Source organism: Contarinia nasturtii, unplaced genomic scaffold (assembly GCF_009176525.2).
Source record: "Contarinia nasturtii isolate CC-2019 unplaced genomic scaffold, AAFC_CNas_1.1 Cnas_scaffold_493, whole genome shotgun sequence".
Classification (NCBI taxonomy): domain Eukaryota; kingdom Metazoa; phylum Arthropoda; class Insecta; order Diptera; family Cecidomyiidae; genus Contarinia; species Contarinia nasturtii.
The window spans coordinates 1,785,536-1,809,028 of record NW_022197846.1 but is presented as its reverse complement, the minus strand read 5'-3'; the positions used below and the strand labels follow the sequence as shown (position 1 = coordinate 1,809,028).

The 23,493-nt window shown below is 33.8% G+C and overlaps 2 protein-coding genes across 4 annotated transcripts in view; one reads left to right on the top strand and one right to left on the bottom strand.

The window, feature by feature from the left end:
- Positions 1 to 28: 28 nt before the first annotated feature.
- LOC116339305 (ATP synthase-coupling factor 6, mitochondrial) lies at positions 29 to 1,120 on the bottom strand. Its single transcript, XM_031765106.1, has 4 exons — positions 987 to 1,120; positions 500 to 651; positions 350 to 422; positions 29 to 269 (listed from the first exon to the last, which is right to left on the bottom strand). Exons 2-4 carry the CDS (start codon positions 649 to 651, stop codon positions 171 to 173), a joined length of 324 nt encoding a protein of 107 aa, XP_031620966.1. The 5' UTR covers positions 987 to 1,120; the 3' UTR covers positions 29 to 170.
- A 1,010-nt stretch (positions 1,121 to 2,130) lies between these two features.
- The window catches only part of LOC116339304 (ETS-like protein pointed), a 48,595-nt gene continuing 27,232 nt past the window's right edge, over positions 2,131 to 23,493 (top strand). Inside the window, exons 1-3 of one of the 3 annotated variants that reach the window (XM_031765104.1) lie at positions 2,131 to 2,490; positions 6,478 to 6,985; positions 7,282 to 7,396. In XM_031765104.1, the coding sequence (XP_031620964.1) occupies positions 6,488 to 6,985; positions 7,282 to 7,396 (613 nt within the window). In that variant the 5' untranslated portion in view covers positions 2,131 to 2,490; positions 6,478 to 6,487. Of the gene's footprint in view, positions 2,491 to 2,938; positions 3,714 to 6,477; positions 6,986 to 7,281; positions 7,397 to 21,787; positions 22,072 to 23,493 lie in introns of those variants that run through there. The other 2 variants (XM_031765103.1, XM_031765105.1) reach the window with 2 other exon arrangements.

Genomic DNA, 23,493 nt, shown 5'->3' with positions numbered 1-23,493 from the left:
AATTAATAAAATAAATCGAATATTTAACTTTGATCTATAAGTTTGACTTTTTATTATTCATCCAATTTTAAATGTTCAAAGCGTCCCACATAACACAATTTCACAGAAATGGGGATGTATGATTTTAGAAGAAGAAATGTTTATTGTATGCTTTTTTTCTCTACTTTAATTTAAGCTTTTGACTCAATGAAGATCGGGTCTAATTTAGGTTCTTGGAATTTGAAATCGGGGAATTTGGTCATGTCAACACCCTTGCCGCCACCATATTGCTGCAAAAAAACAAAACAAAACATTAAAATCTTGCATTCGATCAATAAAAATGTGACTTATTTTGTAGAATTCTACATACTTTGCTAACACGATCCAATTCTGATTGAAGTTCGGCTTTAATTTCTGGTGTTGGATCAACGAATTCATCGTTCCTGTAAAAGAAGCGAATGTTTGTATTTTTCTTATTGAAACAAATCACTTTGAACCAATTTAAAAAAAGAGTGCATACTTCGATTTTGATTTATATTCACGAAGTTTGTCCACAAACAATTGTTGAATTGGATCGGATACTTTTTGCATAGCGGGAACCATAATACCGAAGTTGCGACGGCATTCCGCCGATACGGAGCGAAGTCCAGACAAAACAGTTTTGGTAAGCATCTAATAAATAAAAGAAATCATCAACAACAAAATTATTATTAAATAATGTAACGATTGAACGTTGGAAATGTAATGTGATTATGTTCTAGAAATTGGCAATGCCATTGAGTTTTGACGTTCTTTTTTCTAAAGTCATATCTCTCAGTTATGTAATTTACTATACCGAAAAAATATTATTCACTTAAAAGTGTTAGAAAAATAATTAAATTTAGCAATAAATCAAACAATCACCATGGATTTATATTGCAAACCCAAAAAAAGTGTGCGTTTCACTTGCAAAAAATCCAAAGTAATCGAAATTTTTTGCACTAAAACAAATATCGAAATTTTTTTACCTTTTTTTTCTTTTCAGTGACAAAAATGTGAGCACAAAACAGAGCTGAGTACGACAAACGTCAAAGATGTCGTTCTAGACAGTCCTCTAGTGCGCAAGTAGAGAACTATCGAACCATATCACACCGATGGCTGCGTTCAATTACCATTTGAGCTTTCGTTGGCAAAATTAAACGACTAAATAATGATGGAAATGAAACAAAAAAAGAAGAAAAAAACCAAAGAAAAAACCCAAAATCAGAAAAACATTTATTCATTTTATATAAAACGTTGGAATATTTTGCACTGAATTTTGTTGTGATGAATACACATTAGTCAGTGATTGAATTGAATGTCATTGCATGCGATTTGAATGTGATAATGTTGTTGTTGCTTATTTAATCGCAAATCCAATTTCATCATCGTGTATAACATTCTAAAGAAGGATTCCGATGAACTGAATGAAAATTATTAATGAACATGAAGAGACGACAACAACAAAAAAAATGAACAACAACGGCAACAAAATAATAATAATACATGTAATGCATAATAACCACATTTGTATATGTAGTGCCGGCATGTGCATCGGTTAAACAGAATACACGCATGGCCATAAATGAATGAGCGAATGAGAAGGCGAAACACACGATCCATTGAAATGCATACCATACAAAAAAAAATGAAAAAAAAAACTGAAGTGCAAGAAGAAAACGAAAAAGACAAGAAAAATTGAGAGAGAGACAGAGAGCGAGAGAAAGAACAAGAAAAAAACCAAAAAGAGATTGAACATCATTCATTTATTCAACAATGCGAACACAACGAGGCATCGAAGCAGAGAGAAAGAGACAGGGAACGGCGCGTGAGAGAAACAGCGAGATACCGTACGACTACGAGTCATATAACCATTATCATGCTTCAGTATTTGTGTGTGCGTATCAAAATTCATTCATAAATGCAGCCAAGTCTGCTGGTTTTCTGAATATATGTGGGTATTTTGACTGCTTCGTACAGCACTTTGCTATCTGCTCTTCACGTTGCTTAGCGTCACACATCTTAAGGCCAATATACACACACATTTATACACAGTGTGTGTGTGTACTTTTTTTGTGTGTTGCATTCTTCTTCTTCTTCTGTCGTTGTATTCTACCGTCTTCATTCGAGTTTTGAGTGCCAACCTACGTGCCTCGTATTATGTTTTTTATTTATCCTTTGTTTCGTTTTTTAACTTGAAAATATAGTGTTTAAGTGGTTCCAAGAAAGGAGACACACAAGAAATAGATACATGTTGGGCATAACAAAAAAAAATTTGTGTGTTTTATTTCGAAAGTTCAGTTTTAAAATGCAGTGAAGAAAAAAAGGAGCTTCGCAGCGATCTCAAGTGTTTCGTATAACGTATAAACAACAAACTGGTAAAACAATTGTTAGAACCTTGAAAAAAAATAAAGTGCAAAGTGAAATGGACAACGGTTTCATTCAAAGTCAAAGAGTCAACGCAAAGAAACTTCGAAAATCAGTTCATTGAGTGTGCGTATAGTCCTTTAAAATACACAGTTAACATAAACTACTTGAGCGGTATGGTCATTGCATCTCATCGATTTATAATCATTTTTTAAGAAATTATTCAAACGAACAGAACAAAAAATATATATTTGTGTGGTTTTTTTGTCGTTGTTTCAATATGCAGGGCTAATAAAAGCGCGCACACACGATTATGGTCAGTTATTAAGTGTTCTATTTGCGTTTAGTTGCTTTTGCTTATGCAGCTTAATTATAAATCAAATACTTGCAATTAACGTCGGACTGTCTACTGAAGTTTTTGTGCATATGTGTGCACGTTATGTGATATGGATTTGAAAGACAACGTCGTTATAGACATGCCGATAGCAGCATAAAAAGAAATTTTCATTTTTGAATGATTGTTGGGTTATTTTTTTTTTTTGTATATGACAGATTCTACGATTTTATTTCATTCTTAATGTTTATATATATGTATGTTTATGTGTGCAAAATGTCATTTTTGTCCCTCTACAACTCGTGCCTTAATCTTGTGATATTTTAAATATTATTATTCGTTATTTGTTTAAACAAACAGTGACGAAAATTTGTAAATTGAATAAAAAAGGACAAACAATTAAAAAAAAAAAAATAATTTTTACGAAGAACGAAACAGGCTGATCTCGTCATTTTTATCGTTTCCCTGTATCTTGAACGCTCTCTCGCTCTACCCCGTTAGTCTTCCATCAAATCAACATTTTGAAATATATTTGAATTTGATAAAAGCTGAAAGAACATCAACATAAAACAAAACAAAATGAAATAAACGAGATACACACATACACAAACACAGACCGCGTATAAAAGTCGTTGCAATACAATAAGATTATTTATAATTTTTGACTGTGCTGTTTTTTAAATGAGCCAAAAAAGAAAGAACGATATCAATCGTGTATTGGTGATCTCATGTGATTTATAAAATCCCTTACAATAACTGTGTCAACAAAATATCATATAATATTTACACCTTTACAATAGCAACATATTCGGTGCACAGAAGAAAAAAAAAAACTATATAATAACTATTTGGAGCAACTTTTTATTATTTTGCTCGTCATATTTTCTATGTTGATTTATTGAGAATTAAATACGCAAATCGAGAGGAATTTTTCAACTGTCTACGTCGTCATTTTTTTCGGGATATTCGGAAGGAATCTCGAAAAACGAATGCAACTTCATTATTGAATTGTTGGGTAAGTCGATTTGAATGTAGAATAAATGTATCATGCAATCAGTATTTAGTTGTTCTTTCCTCTTCTTCATCGTTTTCAATCGTCGTTTTTGATTATCAAATTATTCCGAGAAATGGGGAAACTGAGGAAACAATCTTTCCATGCTAGTAAACTTGATATCACAAAAAGACTCATTGAATCGCTTTAATCATAGTTTTTTTTAGATTTAATCATATATTTTTCTTTCTGCCGTTTTGTATCATACAGAGAAAAAAAGAACAATATTTTTTGTCGATTTGAATTGCTTTGCGTATACAACACACGAATTTGATTCTCCTTGAATCTATCAACACTCGCTTGCTTTTTGTATTCATTTTGTGGTTAAGCCTATTTGATAACTGAAGTAAAAAAAACACACACGTTCAGATAATGTGTTGAAATGGATCTATAATCGAAAGATTGCCAATACGATTTTCATATATGGTTGTGATCTGATGATGATACACGATCAAAAACTCATAAGCGTTGTGCACTTGTAGTTGATTAATTCGAATAGAACGATCCATGTCCACATCCATGGAATAAAGAGAAAAAAAACCACCGTTATTATGAACATTTGCCAAAGGAATATATGTCGGTCTGAAATTCAAGTGCGATCATTGTTGAGTACCTGCCACGTTGTCGGATAGTTCAATCGATTTGAAAACCGATCGATCGGTAAAATCGGTTGGATTTTTGTCCAGGATGGAAATTAACCGCAACAAGTAACCGAAGCCGATATTTCCCGATTACACTTTCGCCGGTTTCGACCGACCCAAAGTATTTTATTTTCTTATTAGCTTCCGCAAATATTAACAAAATTACACAACATTGTTCAATTCAAGGCGCACAAGGAAAGAAAAACCAGCAACTAGGCTCAAGTTTTATGTTTTTTTTTTATATTTTGTAATCTTGTCTCTCTTATCGCAAAAGGTATCGTGTAAAAATCCGTGAAGCCATACAACACACGGCTTGTCATTTTTATGTGTATGAGTACCGAAAAAAAGAGATTGGTTTTTGAGAAAGGATCGAGCGAAAACGAAAAAAAGTTCCCACATTCCGAAATAATCTGTTAATGGTGTGTTGGTATACAAACAGCCATGAAATTTTAGATGATGCCTATATAGAGTATATTTTCATTTTGCGCTGTTTCGTCTTTCATTTCTGCTATATATATTAAATTTATGAACCTCCAACAAGATAGCACAGAGCGGTTTATCTTACGGACAGACTTTCTTGTGTGATATTTAGGGAGGTTTGCCAGCCAATATTCAATTTATTTTGTCCTCTTTCTCTTTTTTTTTCTCTCGAGCATCAACACCAACAACAACAACAGCCGAAAATAATAAAGAGAAGAGAAAAAAAAATCAACACACACATTCGATTTTGCGCTGCGTTCTCATGAATGTCAGCGCACACATTTGGCCCTGTTGAGAATTGTATGGGAAAGATAGATGTGCACTGTGTGTGCAATGTGCTGGCAAGTGTTTCGCCTGTTTAAGGATATCAAATATTAGTTCTTTATAAAAGCACCCTAAGATGTGTGTCGTAGCGCATTGTATCAAATATCGTGCACATGTTGTCGTACTTTTTTCTTCTTCTTCTTATTCTTCTCATCTCTCACTGATCATTTTGATTCTGTTTCGCCCTCTCTTCGTGATTTGGTGGGCTAGGATTGCATTTAAAACATTCAACACAATGTGGATGCACTGTATATCGAGTGCACACACACACACACACATGAGCGCGATCGTTCACACACAACGTCCCAGAGATATATTGAAGGAGCATGAAAATGGAATACAAAATGTATGCGCGCGGCTGAGAAAATCGATAAAGAGCAGCGAGCGAGCAAAAGAGAGCGAGAGATCTAACGTTTCATTCAGAGCACGAAAAACTCTATACCTGCAAGTCTGCAACAGCAGTGAATCTTAAACAGATAAAGAAGATGGAACAAAAGCAGAACGAATAAAACACTCTGTGAATAGGTTTTTTTATTCTTTTGCTCTTCGAATCGCTCTCACTCAATTTATCGATGCAGTTGTGCGTTGTTGTTGTTGTTGTTCAATGTGCGTTTGGTGTTTAGTTCTTGTACGCATTTTCCCATGTTATATTTTCTCTCTCTCTCTCTTTTCATCATCATCGTCATCGACTTCTTCTTCTTCTTCTTTTTTTCCCTTAAACAACACAAAAAAAACTCTATGAGGTATATTATGTAAAGAACATATGTAGAATATTGTTTCATGTGAAACTACAGCAAATCTCTAGTTGCCGATGGTTTTTGTGTGTTTGTGTTTAATTAGATGCCTGCCATCCACTTCAAGCGTATATATGCTTATCGGTTTTCGATTATTATATCATATGAACAGTTTGTTTTGGTTCTTAATATTTGCCGTGAACATGAGAAAAGATCATCATCAACATAGACAGACAGAGACAGGTCCTTTCAAATAGAGCCTCTATTGAGTGAAAGAAGATGTGAAAAATAAAATAAAAAAAAACCGAACTGTGTTTTGTATGGCATTTTGATCGTGTACAGATCAAACTACAACCGATGAATACTAAGAGAAAAAAAACCCGAAATCATACAGATAGATATATTGCAAGACAAATAGAATCCAAATGTTGTGTTGTTGCTGCTGCATTTGTTAATGCATTTCAAAAATACATTTCGTTTAATTTTTTGTTCTCTCTTTTCGATTCTCTTTTTTTTTTTTTTTGTTTTTTTTGTTCTCACGCATCGCAGTTTACTCGAAATGGAATTCGAAACATATGAGTCAGAATTAGCAGACTACTCACTGCAAGACTCGCCATTCTATGAGGCTAACACCCCAATCATTTTCGGTTTAACAGCATCAGCTCAAAGTGTATTTGCATCAAATAATTCAACATCGATGGTGGACGCATTGAATTTATCACCGAAAAAATATACATCGTCATCGATAATGATGTCGTCGGCGGCGGCAAAATGTCAATCATCGCATAAATTGGCGTTTGAACGTTCAACAAATGGTAATCATATTGGTAAATCTTGTAATAATAATGATGGTCCAATAAATCTAAACAATGGCGGTGCCATCGGTACATCGTCAAAAAAACGCAATGTTAATGAAATGGCTGAACGGTTCTTTTCAATTAAAAATACGGATCTCGCTGCAAACAACACCACCACCACCACCACCACTGCTGCCACAACCACCGAAACCAATAAGAAAAAGCGAAAATGCGTCACATTCTTACCAAATTATGTGCAGGTAATATAGAATTCTAAACTATCCATAATAAACGTGATCATTCCAAAATTAAATGTAATCATCTAAATGACGGTTCTCGTGTCTGTGTGTGCTGTTGAATTTCACAATATGATTATTAAGATCTTTGGAAATTACGGTTCAATTTCTTCATGTGTCGACAGGCATGAGGGGGTCATCCTTATTCTCCGTTTCGTGCAAGAATTTTGTGCGGTTGAAATAAAAACACACACATACATACATACACCTCAATTTATCGTATAGACATTGTTATTATAAATTTGTTCTTAATTCAACAGCATTATGACGGTGGCGCTCCAATTCAAATAAAAGAAGAGCCAGAGGATTGTGGCATTCGAAGTATTCAAAAGGTACCATCACTGTCCGATCTCTCCGATCCAGAGAATTCATTGGGTACGTACACACTATCATTCATATAACGCGTGTATATCGCATCAATTGAAGAGAGAGTCCCCCTGCGCGCGTGAAATATACCATAAACTGTTGTTTTTTTTTATGAGACATGTTTGATTTACATGACACGCATAATATACGAAGGCCATATTATAAAAGGTGATGAGTGTATTTAACACTTTCGCTATCTCTATCTAGAATATCAGACCATTCATGCTTGTTTTGGTGTGTATGTTGCTCGGATGAGCAGCAATTTTTTTTATCTTATCATATTTTCAGTAAGTTTATTGATATGGATTAACTCACGCTCTTTCTCTCTTGATGTTGCGATACTTTTTTTTCCGTCTATTGACACAATCAAATACATAGGTGTATTTCATTTTATATGACAGTATATCACGATAATAATATTTCACCAAGTCAATTGAAAATTTACAGTATCCCTTCGTTAATTCGAAACCATCAATCAATTTGAATTTTATTGATTAAAGTTTCAATTCAACGTTTAAATGTCATCAATTCAATTCAAGTAATCTTTATAAAATGTCGTTTTTCGTTAATTGTTTCGAAAATGAGATTCGAATTAATATGGGATAACTGTGACATGAAATAAAAAAAAAACGTCAAAATTATTGTTTAGCAAACAAAATAGGCATGTAAATAGAATTTGAGTCGTTGTTCGATAATATCGAAGCGTTTGTGACATGTACAAAGTATAGACGCGCAACCTAATTGTAAAAGCGACACCGCTAAATTATGCATTTGAAAATGTGAACATAATTACACACAAATATAATTACCTAGTCTAGATAAATGTACACATTTGTTTTGTTTATCTGTAATTTATTTATATTAAATGGTATTCGAATGTTCTTTTTGATGAATTGTCGAGAGATATTTTTAAAATTAAAATTAAAACCACCGAAAATGTGTCATTTCCATTTCAAAATATGTGAAGTGACTACGTGTGCCTTTAATCTCAATAATTTGTCATGTGTTTTTGTTGTTGTTATTTTTCTTCTTTTAAAAATAACATTAAAGGGATATAGGAAATGAGCCGAAACCTTGTAATAAAAGTTTTTATGACTTTGACAATGCCCTTTTATTGAGCGATATGGAAATTAGGAAGTAGACACCTAAAACAGGAATTTTTCACTTCATTTTCTTATAAACCCAAATTCCGAACGCTTTTCAAATCATTGCCATTCAATAGACGAACTCGTTTCGTTGAGAGAAACTGGACCCATAAAAACACACACACACACACACACACACACACACACACACACACAACACAATGTATTTTCGGTTATGTGTAAATAGTATACGCACTTTCATGATCTGGTAACAACAATGCTTCAGTTTATAATAACACTCATTATGCGAGCCAAACGTATGTCCATTTTATTATCATATATAGACTGTATATATGAGTGATTGAGAAGAGTTGCGGACATAAAGACAGAGAACAAGAAAGACGGAGAGAGAGGGAGAGAGAAAAGTGTGTGTGCTCGTGTGTTCTCTGCATTGAAATGCGTTCAAACCGCTCAATCATTGAAACAATTATCGGCCCAAACCAGCCAGTGAACACGCTTCAATGGATTTAGATAAATATTAATGAGCATCTCGGCGTTATTTTCTGCACATATTCACAGCAAAATCCCAATATTGCTGCTCTCCCCGAAAGGAACGTTGCAGAAAAATAGAGCAAAAACAAAAGCAGACACACACTGACGAAAAGCAACGAAAAAAAAAACACACGACACACACAATAAAAAAAAAACAAGAAAGAAGCCGAAACAAAACGAAACGAGTGAAAAACTAACATATGAAATTTGAAGTTAAAATAAAGTTCGAACTATATCTGCTTTTAAAAATACAAAGTAAACAACAGGAGATATTTTCTGAAATTACCTTTGAATATATTGGGCTGTGCAGTGAAGAGAGAGAGAGAGAGCAGAGCAAATATTCGACAAAAAAACATAAACGAATTGAATACAGATAGAGCGGCTCAAGTCAGCTAAAAATACATATATGTAAAACAGCCGTGCCAACGGCAACAACAACAACAATAACAGCCGCGGCAACAGCAGCGGCAGCATCGAATACACAATCAGTGATCGCGACCACGACCACGGTAAAGGCATCAACTGATCTGTGGTCCGCGATAGAAAACTTGAATGAATTGAAAATGAATGAAACAAAACGCGCACAAAATATGAACGACGCGTTTGTATAATGGAGAGTTCTGTTCTTCATATCAACACGTCGTTTACAATACTTCAAGAAAGTATATGTAAATAGCGATCAAAGTATCATTCTCTTTCGTATCGGTCTTTACGTTGTTGATTGTCGTTTTTTTTCATCGAACACTCTGACTGTCTCTGTCTTTGTATTTAGTTGTTGTTTTACATCTTTTTTTTTTGTTTTAATTTTTTTTTTTTTTTTACACAGCCTCGACAGTACAATTCGAAAATGTATTTATTGAATGGTTCTAAACTTGGTTTCGTAATTACTGTCTTCTTGTATTTCTCTTTCTTGATTCTTTTTTATCTGTGTCTCATTTGGTTTTCAATGCCCGCGCACTCACGTTCTCTCCATCTCTCACTCTATCTCGCTCACCGACTACTCTTTGTATTCGTTTTGTTCTTTCAAGGAAAAAAATTATATATATATGGGAAAAACAACAACATGAAGTGTTTGAAATGCATACGAATTGCACGTACATCATTTGTCTGTGTGCAGTGGTGTCGTACAAACACTGTTGCATCCGATGTGAACATATTTATGTATACATTGTCACTGCCAACGATCTCTCGCTCGCTCTCCGTGTGTGCATTAAGCTTTGCGCATCGTATTCGTGGTACATAACTTGGACGTTATGCATATGCGCGTTTTGCTGGTATTTTTTTTTTTTTTGTTCACTGCCTCGTTTCATTCATTTTTTTTTTGCTCCCGCTTTGTTTTCGTTAGTTTTTCTATCTTCGTCTTCTTTTCTATTCTTCGATTTGTTTCTATTTTAATTTCAAACTGATGAAAACGGTGTAATGTTATTACATTTCAATTCATTCATCGGCAAAATACACATGCCCTTTCATTGATCGATTAAAAACAACAACGATTTTGCTATTCTTATCCCTCGATCGAGTATCTTTTGGCAATTTATCAATTTCATATTGCGAAATCATTTTCAATTTCCATCAATCGTCGTCAAGTCAAAAATTACATTGAATGTCAGTGGAGGGCACAAGGATGAAAAAAGTCTCATCGTGTATTGTAAAGATAACGACAATTTACAATTGAAAATACAAATGAACGCCATCTACTGTACAATGAGACAACTGACACACCATCGAAAGCTTCATTCTTTGGACAGAAAAACCGTGCAACGGTTCATGAAAAACCATATGAAGTCAATGCGCGTAGTACGTGAAGTGATTTTAAAGTTTTCAAACACAGCACATTTGACGGATTTTAAAGATTGGTTTTTAGAACTTTAAAACGCCGACTTTAAAGTTTTCATTCTGCAAGTTGAACTTTTCTTTATAAAAAGGACTAATTCTATGCCAGATGGGACAAGTCAATCTGTGCTTATTTCGACCAAATAAAAATGAAATTAAGTTGATATTTATATAAAAAGGTTGAGCCAATTTAGAACTTTAAGGCAAATTTGTATATATGACTTGTTGCATTCAGTGCAACCGAAAAAAAGCCATCCATATATGGTATAGACTGGTTACCGGGAAAAAAACGCGCACCGTGTTGGTCTGTAAAGGGCATTGCGTAATTGTTTATGTATTTGAATTTTTCATAAAGAATGTGCATCGGGGCGCCAACGTTTCTGGGGAAACAAACAGGAAGTTTATCTGTTCTCAATGTTCTCACTTAAATAAATGTTCCACCGTATGTGGAGTAAAATTACAAATTGTTTTTATTACATTTCTCTCTCTGTCTCTGTCTCTCTCACTCTCCAATACACAAAGTTTTTCATTTGATATAGTTGATTTATAAATAGAAAAGAAAGTCAATCGCACTAGTTGTGTGTTTTCAATTTCACACTAAGCAAACGAATAATAAATTTCGTCAAGTTGAGCATTTGAAATGAAAAGTGCGTAATTTTTTTCTACTTCTGTGGCATAAATGTGTGAATGTAAAAACACGGATAGTCGTTTCGAATTCATCAATAATGAATCGTTTTTGTTGGTTTTCATTTCGGCATAGGGCACATGCTATAAGTAACACAAGTCAAACACATATTCGGTGTATATTAAAGAATATGTTTGACAATGTTGTCAAGTGAAATATTATGGCATGACATTTGTTATTATGATATAGGCTCGTTACGAATCCGGCCAGGATTTTGAATACATTGTGATTGATTGAAATTCAGCGATTGACTTAAATGAGATTTGGGCATGACCAGAACAATCGAGCAAATTTCAATTGAACACTTCTTTTGCGTATATTATAAAATTAAAGCGATCTTCAGCATAAATGTAATTTTCATCGAACATATTATGGATAGAGGGAAGCGTGTCACTTTCAATTTCAAATATGTTCACACAGAATGAAATGTAATTTTAGTTTTGTTTCTTTCATTCATTCGATATATAGCTGGCGGTTACACGCTCCAACATTTATGATCATTAAATTTTTCGATGGTTTTGGATCATATGAAGATTTACATACTGAAGATATAAAATAGAACCATAGGACGTACACCATCGATAGAGAGGTAGAGAGAGAGAGAGAAAACGGTGAAAGCAAATATGGAGCTAGGCAACGCATCACATATTAATACACCGGAAATATCTAATCACTGCCTCAGTATCAGTTGTAAGAAGCTAGTGTGAATTAGATCTCCCTCTTGCTCTTGCTATCGTTCTCATTTTGCTTCGTTCGTTCTATCTATCTCCGTTTTGCGGTAGAAATGTTTTGCCGAGAATTCTAAACACACAATTTTTTATGATGCTCGATATCGGCGCACTGTTTACAATACACATTATGTAGACCGTTTTATGCCATGAATGAAATACACGCCATCTGTGGTACTTAAATGACCACATATGATATGGCATATTTTAATTATGTATCAAAGACTTTTTACGAAGAGTGAAAAAAACAGAGATAGAGAAATAAAAAATGACGCGATATGTATTTCAAATGGATATAAAATTCTAATTTAAATTGAAATGGGATATTGCAACGAAGAATAATTCTGTGTAATTCCCACTGATGGTATCGGGGCTTTTTCAAATAATTTTGCAATATTGATAAGATGCTTTGGAATTAGTCACAGTGTCATCTGGTTATTATTTTTTTTTCCTTTTTATCATTTGATGAGAACAAAGATCATTTTGGGTATGTCGCTATTTTCATTCATTCATCAAACGACATTCAAAAAATATTTCGAAACGAAAAAAAAAGATCGAAGCAATAACAAGATTAATCTTTAATGTGAAGCGATTTATATTCACACCGAATCGTCGTATAATGACGAGTGATTGTTAATTAAGTTATTTTGTGCATGTTTAATGGGTTTTAACGATGCGATTGGGATGTTGTCGCCGTTTCGGAATTTCTAATTGAACTATAATAAGGTGGCATTCGGTCTTTACTTGTCGCCCATCGCACCCATCGCTTGTAGCGCGGCGATCTCTTAAATACGATGTTCGTGTGATATGAATGACCGTGCACGGTCTCACAGTTTGGTTCCACCACACGATACATACCTGTCTGTGTTGGCTACACTTGTTTCATTTTAAATCTAATTTTTTCTTAATTTGATGAACATAATTGGAACCTGCTGAGCATCTGGTCATGCAATACAGTTATTATGATATATTTACATAGTGTGGTCCTCGACCATTTTATTATTCGAAAGTTTTGATTGTCGAACATTACCGAACATTGTGATTTATGAGCGCGCAGCTCTCATTTCATTAAAACATTACGTTTTTTTTTCTTCTCATTCGAAATTCTCTTCGATCAGCCACATTTTTAAATATGAAACCAGTATATTGCGCTTTGTGACTAATAGAGAAAAAAATATATATTAAAAGTAAATATTGGAACACTCAGAAGATAAAATGAACACGAAAAAAAAACACTATATGAAGTAAAGACCGATTTGAATGTTTATTGTTTCTTGTGTATATGATTTGTCGATTTTTTCCCACGACACACACAAACACACGTACTACACGCGAATGTATATCGATTTTGCGGTCGCGTACTTGTTGTGCGCTTAATCGTGCCAAATCTCGCACATAAAAATTCAAATGTGTTTGCACATCAGAAGGTCTCTCTATCTATCTCTCACACTCGCTCCATACCACCACAATATGTATCGGCAGACACAATGTTAAAGCCAAACAATATTTGCTTTTTTTTCTCTTCTCTCTTCTCAGTTTTGTTTGTAAATATTTTTAAAATATGCATGAAAAGACCGGCTAGTATAAAGTCGCATTCGGCTCAAAGAAAAGTGTAGGCAAACATTGAATAAATACCATTTAAAGTGTGTATCTCTTTTCTCGTTTGCTCTTTCACAATTCGGATTGCGTACATATGCGAACGACAACCAGCACAGGTGTACACAAACGCACTTGTGACAAATGAGCATGTGCTTTTATCGTTCGTCTCACTTCATTCTCTCTTCTCTGCACACACACATCCTCTCTGTTCCGTTTGGTTTTAAATTTCAATTTTGCTCTTCATTCATGTGTTCGTCTTCTTTAACTAGTACTATCACCTCAACTACCAGATAATCAACATCTTAACTTAATTTATCGATGAACTTCGGTGTTCAACCATACTATTTACATTGTGTCGAATCAAAGCGTGTGTACAATTTACAAAGCAACAATTTTTTTTCTTCTGTTTTTGGGGTGCATCACAAAATATGTGTGAGTTTCACAGTCCAAACGCTTCACTTCACATGAATGCATAGCTTCGAGTCATTTACATTTTTCGGTGTTTAAATGTTTTTGGGGGAGAAAAACGAATGCCGTATTAGTTACTATTTGACAAACAAATCAAACGGTTGCGCCCTCATTTTCACAGGTCGAAATCGTAGCTAATTTGAGGTTCATCATGTCAATTGTTTCATATAATTTTCTTTGATTCTTGAATTCGTCGCTTTTGAACTTTTTAAATAAACAACATTATTATTGCACTTAAAAAATTCATTAACATGATATTTTCACATCGGCCCGAATTCAATGCAGTTGAATGGGTATGAGATCCATAATAATTTCCATTCCATGAATTAAGATGTCTTCTTGTTCTTTCGAAATGGATTTTATACGACTCTTATGATGTCCAATTGGTTTGCGCCACATTGGCGTTCTTAATGGATATTCGCATTACATTTTATGGACTTTTCACACTCCTTGCGATTTTATTTCATAATGCGAAAGAAGGAAGAAAAAAATCGATAAAAAAGACCTTATTAATTCATTGTGAAATGGTTAATGAGATTGAAAGCATGGTTGTTGCGCTTTCCCAAACCAATTCCCAGATAAATACATTTTATTCAATCAATTATACCGTTGCATAGTGAGACATTTAACTTTATGTTGTTTTGCTTATGATTTGTGTTTTTATCTCTGTTTTTCCCTTCTTACATTCATTCCGTGTTTTATAGCTGTTGTTTTTCGTTTTCTCTTTTATGTCATTGCGTTGTTCCTTCTATTGGTTGATCATTTTGCCACTGTCATATCGTTATGCTGTCGATGTCCCATGCCTGTGTGTTGAGCTGTGTGTTGTTTTTTTTTTTTTAAATTTTCTGTCATGTGTAAAATAATCTGATATTGCATTACATGCCACCGGATGTATGAATTTGCCTTTTCTGAATTTTAAAATTCGAACGCGCCGTGCCTTCACATGCATTTATACACACACCATGCATACAAGCCATATATTAATGTATAGGTATTATATCTTGGTCCCCATGAACGGTCCGAGCTATTCTATTATATCTCTCTCTATCGTCGATATGCATACAATGCATGTACAGATAAAAGCAGTGGCCCGCTACTAGGCTTACAATGTAATGCAATCATTAAAAGTATGGTGTCTTTCTCTCTCTTTCTCTGCCTCTCTCTCTCCATCTCGAAAATACAGAAGATTCGTTCATAGAATCGTTCACTGCACAGATGGTGCCGTTGTTTACGTTGAGGTGTATGTAATATAAACATTGAGCGCGAATAAAATGGTAGTTGATCGTTGAAATGTACATCACAATCTCTCTGTGTCTGTGTGTTTTTTATCGAATCCTTGTGACCGATGTACTACAAAACCAAAGTTGCATCAATTAATCGCATTAAAAAAAACCATTTTTTATACAGTATTATGCAATGTTATGGTGTGTATGCATTAAATACACATGTAAAATGGAGGAAAAAAAGAAGAGAAAAAAATAAAATCAGTCAGTGTTTGCAGTTACGCGCTCTCGATCGTTCAAAATGTCAATAAAAAAAAATGAGAACTTGTTTTTTTATACTCTATTCATTCAATCACTATCAGAGGTATATAAAATTGAAACTTTTATTTCACCGAGATTCCGCACCATATCTCTATCATTTTATTTTCGTTTTTGTGGAGAATCGTTGAGAGGAAAGCATTCAAGATTACACAATCTTCATAAATTTGATTCATGCCCATTTTAAATGCTAAAATGCATTTCTGTTTCAATCAGAGATTATCTCGCATGACAATACTACGGAAGATGAGTATCACCAGAGAGCGAGAAAAAAAAAGTATATCGAGTAGCCTCGAAATATAAAAAAAAAACAACTCTTCTCAATCAATGCGCTCATAATCAAAATGTTCGATTTAACAAGTACTTTTGGGATATATACACACATGCATGCATACACACAGTTGCTTGTTTTCTTCATCACCTAAACGATGCAATGGAAAATGACACCGGATGTATAAATTTTCAAGACATTACATTCACCGAACATTGAGAGATTTGTACGTGATAGTCTGCCATCATATTCATTCATTCCACCGAATTTTTTTCTTCTTTTTGTTCTTCATGTTTGATGAAGAAAACGAAACCGATTTATTTCAACATGAGTCAATGCTCAACTCAATAATCCTTTGTATATTAAAAATAGTTTAGATAATCAAATGTTTGATGTTCCAAAAGTGCGGGGGAGAGAGGGATGAGAGAAGAGAAGAGAAGAAAAAAACAAAAGAAATACGTTGAAAACGGTCTATTTGCTGCAATTAAGCACGTGATCATTTCAAAAGAAAACGATTTGAATACGTACGTAAGTATATTTTGGCGATGTTCTTGTCAACAAGAATTTGAATTGAAAAGAGACGAGAGAATCAAAAACTGCTTTGTAATATTAATAGACAACAAAGATGATCGTGAGCGTGCGCGCACTCTCGTCACCGCAATATTTTGTACGTTGTTTGATTGTTATTTTTGATTCAAAAAAGATAAACATATAAAATTACAAACAACAAAAAAAAAATCATAATGATTAGAGTCAATAAAGTTGCAACAAATGAAATAAAAATTTACAGAAAAAAAGACACATACACAAAACAAAAGGAAAATAATAATTCAGAAGCGAAAAAAACAAATTTATTAATGTATGCCCCTCCAATTTTCTCCTTTTTAACTTTATTTATTCAAAACGAAATTACGTGTATGGCATACACTATCAGTAGTGCACACAGTTAAAATATACTCAGAGAACGAATACGACACACACACACAGAGAGAGAGAGAGAGAGAGAAAAACCAGCAATACTAAATTTATATATCGACTGAACTCGTTGTAACATGTACAACAAATTGAAGGCAACAGAGCAAGAGATATGCATGCATTGTGAATGAATGGAGCAGATGAATGAAAACATGAATGAATGACTCGAACGAATCAATGAGTAAATATATGAATGAATGAGTGAACTTCAATCGTATAGAAAAATACACAGCGCATACAACGTGTGTAGATAGTGTACTTTTTTTGTGTTGTTTTTACTTTTGTTGTTGGTGCTGCTGTTGCTCTCTTAAAACTCACAATTGTACAAGATCTTAACAAACTGAGATGCATATGTGAATGATATCAGTTCCACTTTTATGACTGAGAGTGTTTGGGCGACAACGAAAGAACGAATATCGATACAAAAGAAAACTGAGATTTTCGAACGAAAAAAAAGAAGAAAATTAACGAGTATACACTAGTGCATAGATGACGAAAAAACAACAAACTTGTTCAATTCCGAGCTGGTCTCAAGATAGGTAATAAGGATATCAATAGCAAATGGAAACGTATGCAACATACAAGAGCATGAAAAAACAAGCTACAGCAAAAGCAAAAAAAAAACACACACTCGGTTGTGAAAAAGCGGTTGCAATTTTTAGACTTCTGGTTTTCTAAATTTATAGGTATATCGATATCTTTCATGTGTTCGTATTGATCGTAGTTGCAATCAGATTTTTCAACACATTTTCAACCGTCCGAATGATATTTCCTTTGAGAAACGAGCTCACAACCGTCGACAATGAATAAATGTGCGCTTGCCTTCCAACTATAATGTAATCGAACAAATATTTCGCACGATCTCGGTCTTCGGAGAAAAGGAGACGAAGAGAGAAAGAACGAAAAGAGAGGGAGGGAAAGAGAGAAATGAAGAAAAAAATACATATAGATAAAGAGAAATATTTACAAAAATGAATACGTACAAAAAAATATCGCAATGGATTAGTCATTAAATTGAGCGAAATCATCAGAGTGCATTCGATGTTGCCGAAACAAACACAAAACAGAGAAAGAAAGAAAAAAAAATGCAGAAAAAGACCACAGGCGTATGAGTTTCGATCATTTTTCATTGACAAAAAAGCAACAAGGTATTATGCAGACCAAAAAGTCATAGCTTAAAATTTTCTGGTGTGTTAAAACAATTTTCGACTAAGACTTACTATATATGCCGAACTCTTCAAATACTTTTGCTCAGTTTGTCTGCTATAATTCTTTTGCTACATTTTCTTTTCTTCATCTTCTTCTTGTTATTTATCCTCATGTTGTAGATCTTCCTATTTCTTATTCTTTATACACTTTTTTATTCCTTCTTATTCTTCTCTTTCTATCGTGTGTGTGTGTATTTTTCATCGAAAAAAAAGAAAACTTTTTTCATTTCTATTACCCGTGTAGTCTCTTCTTTTTTTTCTCTCTCTTTTATTATCTTCGATGCTTTTGAATAACGTCGCAGGCTATACAGAACGATCCTATAGACAAATTTGTATTCTACTTGCATTAACTTCTTCTCATTGTACAATGTACATGTTGTGCTATTAGTTACGACTACATACGGTTGACGGTATACCTACTATATAAGATAGAGATAGATACCGGAAACGGTTCCGAAGGGACGGAATTTATTGAAAAGAAAAGCATACACAGGCCATGTATTATGTGTTGAATATAGTAAACAAATTTGTAAAAACAACAACAACAACAACAAAGAGACAACATAAAACATAATACAACTGACAACGGCGACAACCAGTGTACAATGTGTCGTAGTAATATTGCATGTGGCTCATAAGTATTTTGGTATTTCGAACCTAGTTCAATATAAATGCAGGTTTCATTCATGAATTCATCGACCAATTCGTCGATTTATCAAACCACTTCTTGATTTCAAAACCTCGGCTGGATTTTTTTCCCTCCTTTCTATTCTTTGTTGACGATTTTCAAATCACATCATAATGATGCGAAGTTGATTTTTGTGAAGTCACTTTGCCACACCAGTGGTTCTTTCAGGTATCGATATACTCCTTATCGACTCGATCAATGATGTAAAGAGTGCAAAGTGTCATTTTGTGCTACTTGATCCAAACATTTATCTACCACCTTAAATCTTCTTCACCTTAAACATGTGAAATAAAATCTTCTTCAAATCCAAAAAAAACAACGTTTCAAGTTTTATATTGAAATATGAAGAGAATTGTTGAAACTACTCGACATTTGATGTTAACTGGTACGATTTCTATGTCAGACAATTTTACCTAGATGCAATTAATGTGGCCCAAACATCACCGACCGCACAGCGAAGCGCATGCAATCATCATACACACGCGTCATTTCGACATAACACAAAAATTGACCGGATATAAATGATAAAAAAGAATTAAAAGCAGCAGAAACAATAATCAACTAGATTGTTGGTATAATTGCAATTAAAAGTCATCTAAATTTGTGTTCAGGCGTATATCGTTCAAGTTGTGATGGTGGACAATTTCTCTGCATTGAACGAGAAAAAAAAAGAAGCACAACGAACAATAACAACAACCGAACAAATATGAGAAGATTAATGCCACATAATACATAAATCGTTCAACAACGACGAACGCATAATTTAAATGACTAATAAAAACAATTTAAATATCCAAGTGATGAGCAGATCATCTGAATTGCGCTATCATTGCGCGGACATTTTTGCTCATGCCATGTCACATATTCAGTTGCAGTTTTTTTTATAATTTTTTTATTTGTGACACTGTATATGTTGTTATTGTGCTATTTTACATCTTGTTATACGTTGGCATCATTGAAAATGTAGCGTGAAACTGCAAATTATATGAGCATATATGATTATCATCATCATCATCGTTGTTGTTGTTGTTGTTGTTGTCATAATCTAGTGGTTTTAAATTTACTGCCACGCTTCTGTGGATTAATTTTGATGCATCAATTTCTATTGGAAAGGAAGAAAGTCGAACATTTGATTTGACAGGATTTCAATTGCAAACATATATCTCTCAATCGTTTAAATCATTGTTTTTATGATATCGTAAATAAACATCGTGTCAAGAAACGAAATACCAACAACAACACCGATGAAGAGAAGAAGAAGAAGAAGAAGAGTGAAAAAAATGTTTGCTGAAGTCACTTCAGTGAAGTGCATATTCAACACATGGCGCACGTAGTACCGATCGACTTTTTCCATTGTTGAGGAGATTTTCATACTCACTTCAAAATGAAATAAAAATAAATAAAAAAAATATATACTTACAACAAATGTGAACAAATAAAGTGAAGAGAAAAACAAAATATACTACGACACGAAGCCGGTGTATACTATATTATTTAAAAGTATTTAAAAAAAATTACGAATCTTCATACGATAATAACTATACCATGCAATGTCGTATTCCCCACCTGTGCGAGTTCTACTTCAAATGCATTCCCATAGGTCTTCTCTCTCTCTCTCTCTTTCCATCTATGTCTTCTCTTCTTTCTTTTAGTAAAATTTACTGACTCGGTTTTGCAATGAATATATCGAATATGCACAATACACAGACAATCGAAATAAATGTTCAAACGTATGTGTGTATCAATGGACTCTCTCACTTAAACATGCAAACAAAAAAACAAACGACCAAGTCAAACCGAGAAAGTAATGAACACCAGCCTATTACAATTGCCTCATAGGTATGTTTTCAATCGACACACACACACATTCGCACACAAGCACACACACACAAACAATTGAATTCATAGATAATAATGGAACAATGCATAGAACTGTTCGCGATCAATGTAGTTATATGAGATTTTGCAAAGAATAGGGTGGTTCGGATTTTTTTAAATAGGCCCCCTGCGGCCAACCGGGCATTTGTACCGAGATAGATGATCAATTGATCTACTCAATGGATCGATATCGAAATAAAGAACCTGTAAAAAGAAAGAATTGTCGCATCTTGAACTCAAAATATGGCTACACAGATTCAACAAGTCAAATGTGCAAAGATTTGAAAGAAAAAAGCGAAGAAAGAAATGCACAAGGCACAGATCGGACCATTTGAATGACGGCATGCATTGAATGAATACGTACGAAAAAGCCATACGCTTAATGGATGGAAAAATATTGTGTGTAAAAATGTGTACTCTCTAACATTCACCTACATAAAACTCGTACACATTATGATCAATACAGATGTGAACGTCAACGGGGACCACCAAATATATAAACAACTGATGCCGACAAACGACAGTAAACAACAAACCCACTTGATGTACGAGAAAGAGAGGAAAAAAATGGTGTAACTAATACAAATAATTTTTTTAGATAAATATAAAAAAAAACATACACACACATACAAACACACCCAATGCAAGACACCACACCATCACATTTCATGCACACATGTATTGAAGCACTTCCGTTACACATCCTCAAGCGCGCAATTCAACAACAGCCCGAACAGAAGGTGGAAGCGAGAAAGGAACAAGTTATCGAGTCAAACGATACACACAAAAAAAATACACACAGTGACTGAGAGCACCAACAACAACAACAAAATCGTATTACTGAAATACGACTTTTCATTCACGTTCGTTAGTTCTGATGACAGAGCGCTAAAGACACTACCAGATACTTTTATTCTGTATATACGCGGTCCGTTCTCTTTCTCGTTGTATATATATATAAAAAAAGTTTAAGTTCGACCGTTTTGCTCGTTTGTGAAAATTATTTTCCGTTTACGTAAAGTGAATTCGGTTGTTTGTTATTGTTGTTTCAGTCTTTTCAGTTTTCGTACAATTCAATCGTCAACAAAGAGAGAAACAATCGTATTCGTCCAAATTATGACTATTACATACGAGTCATTACACAAACACTCTTCGACCGTTTTTTAAACAAATGTAATAAAGCAATTATGTGTTCTACATATTATTTATCATTTAATATTAAATTTAAAAAAATAAAATAAAACAAATGTATCCTTAGAAGTAGAATTAAAAAAAAACTGTTGATAACATAAGAGGTTGGCTGTGCTATAATCAAAACATCGCTCCGGCCACTGACTTTTGTGAATGTTGTTACAAAGTTATCAGGATAATTTTGTGGGTTGTCGATTAAAAGTTGGTGGATATCGCCGTTTTAGCACTTTATTTCAATATGTTAATGGAATTTTTCGACAAAGAGAAAATAAATTCAAATTGTGATTCGCTATCAAAGATTGTGTGTTATTTTAAGTTCAGTTTAACATGAGAAGAAAAAAATTGCGAAATAATAACGATATCACTATGAATTGTGACTGCTGCGCATGCGACTATCATGGCTGGTGTTTTAAAATATGGATAAGTGAACGAATGAGCCGGCGGGTTAAACGTTTTTTTATCAAATAGCTATTTCTTGTCTTGTTTACAATGATCTCGAACGGTATTTCGGGATGGATCATATTTCGTTTTGATCATAATAGAGTGATCAGTGGCATTTAATATATTCGAGTATGATCGATTGAGTAATATCATTGTACGAAGTGCTGCTGAGTGAAAGATTTCGTTTGTGTTTTTTAAGGACTTAAGCAAGTAACCGATTTTTTTTTCATTTTTTTCGTTTTCGTTCGTCTGAAATCGGGGTGCATATATCTACTTATTTACGAATTACCTTTGCCTCTTAGATATTGCCTAAACGCACAAACGCCTAATTTATCGAAGGTGTTTATTCAACCGCTTGAATTTCGAGGTCTTTTCACAAATATTGCACTAAAACAGTTTCTCTCACTCAAACATAAAATGTTGTTTAAAAAATTATCATTTGCACATCGATTTGTGCAAAAATATGCTCCGTTACACTCTGCCGCGATTAAATAAACATTTTATATGCAAAGAAAATAGGTAGCAAAAAAAAACGATGAGAAATGATTTGAATAAATTAAACGTGTTGCGATTGCGATGATATTTTATGATTGCTTGACATGCACAATTAAATGTTTAAGTCATTGTATTTTCCAGCTATTGCTATTTGCATGAATATATCATTTGGCAAACAAAGTGTTGCAGAGAGTATTTTATGTAATGTGCCATCTGTGAATGTGATATGTATTCGATAAAGACCTTAAAGCGATTTTCAATCTGCCCAAAACTGATACAATTTTGACTTTTCTTTTATATAATTTTGTTGCACACGCAACATTTAAATCTTTTTGTTGTCATTTTCAACTCTTCGAGAGCGATAGAGAGAAAATAAGATAATCAGCGTTCTTAAAAAATCATTCTCGAATAACCAGCAGTTATTCAAATACTGAGGTTTCCACTTTGGCACATTTAGTGCGCATTTCA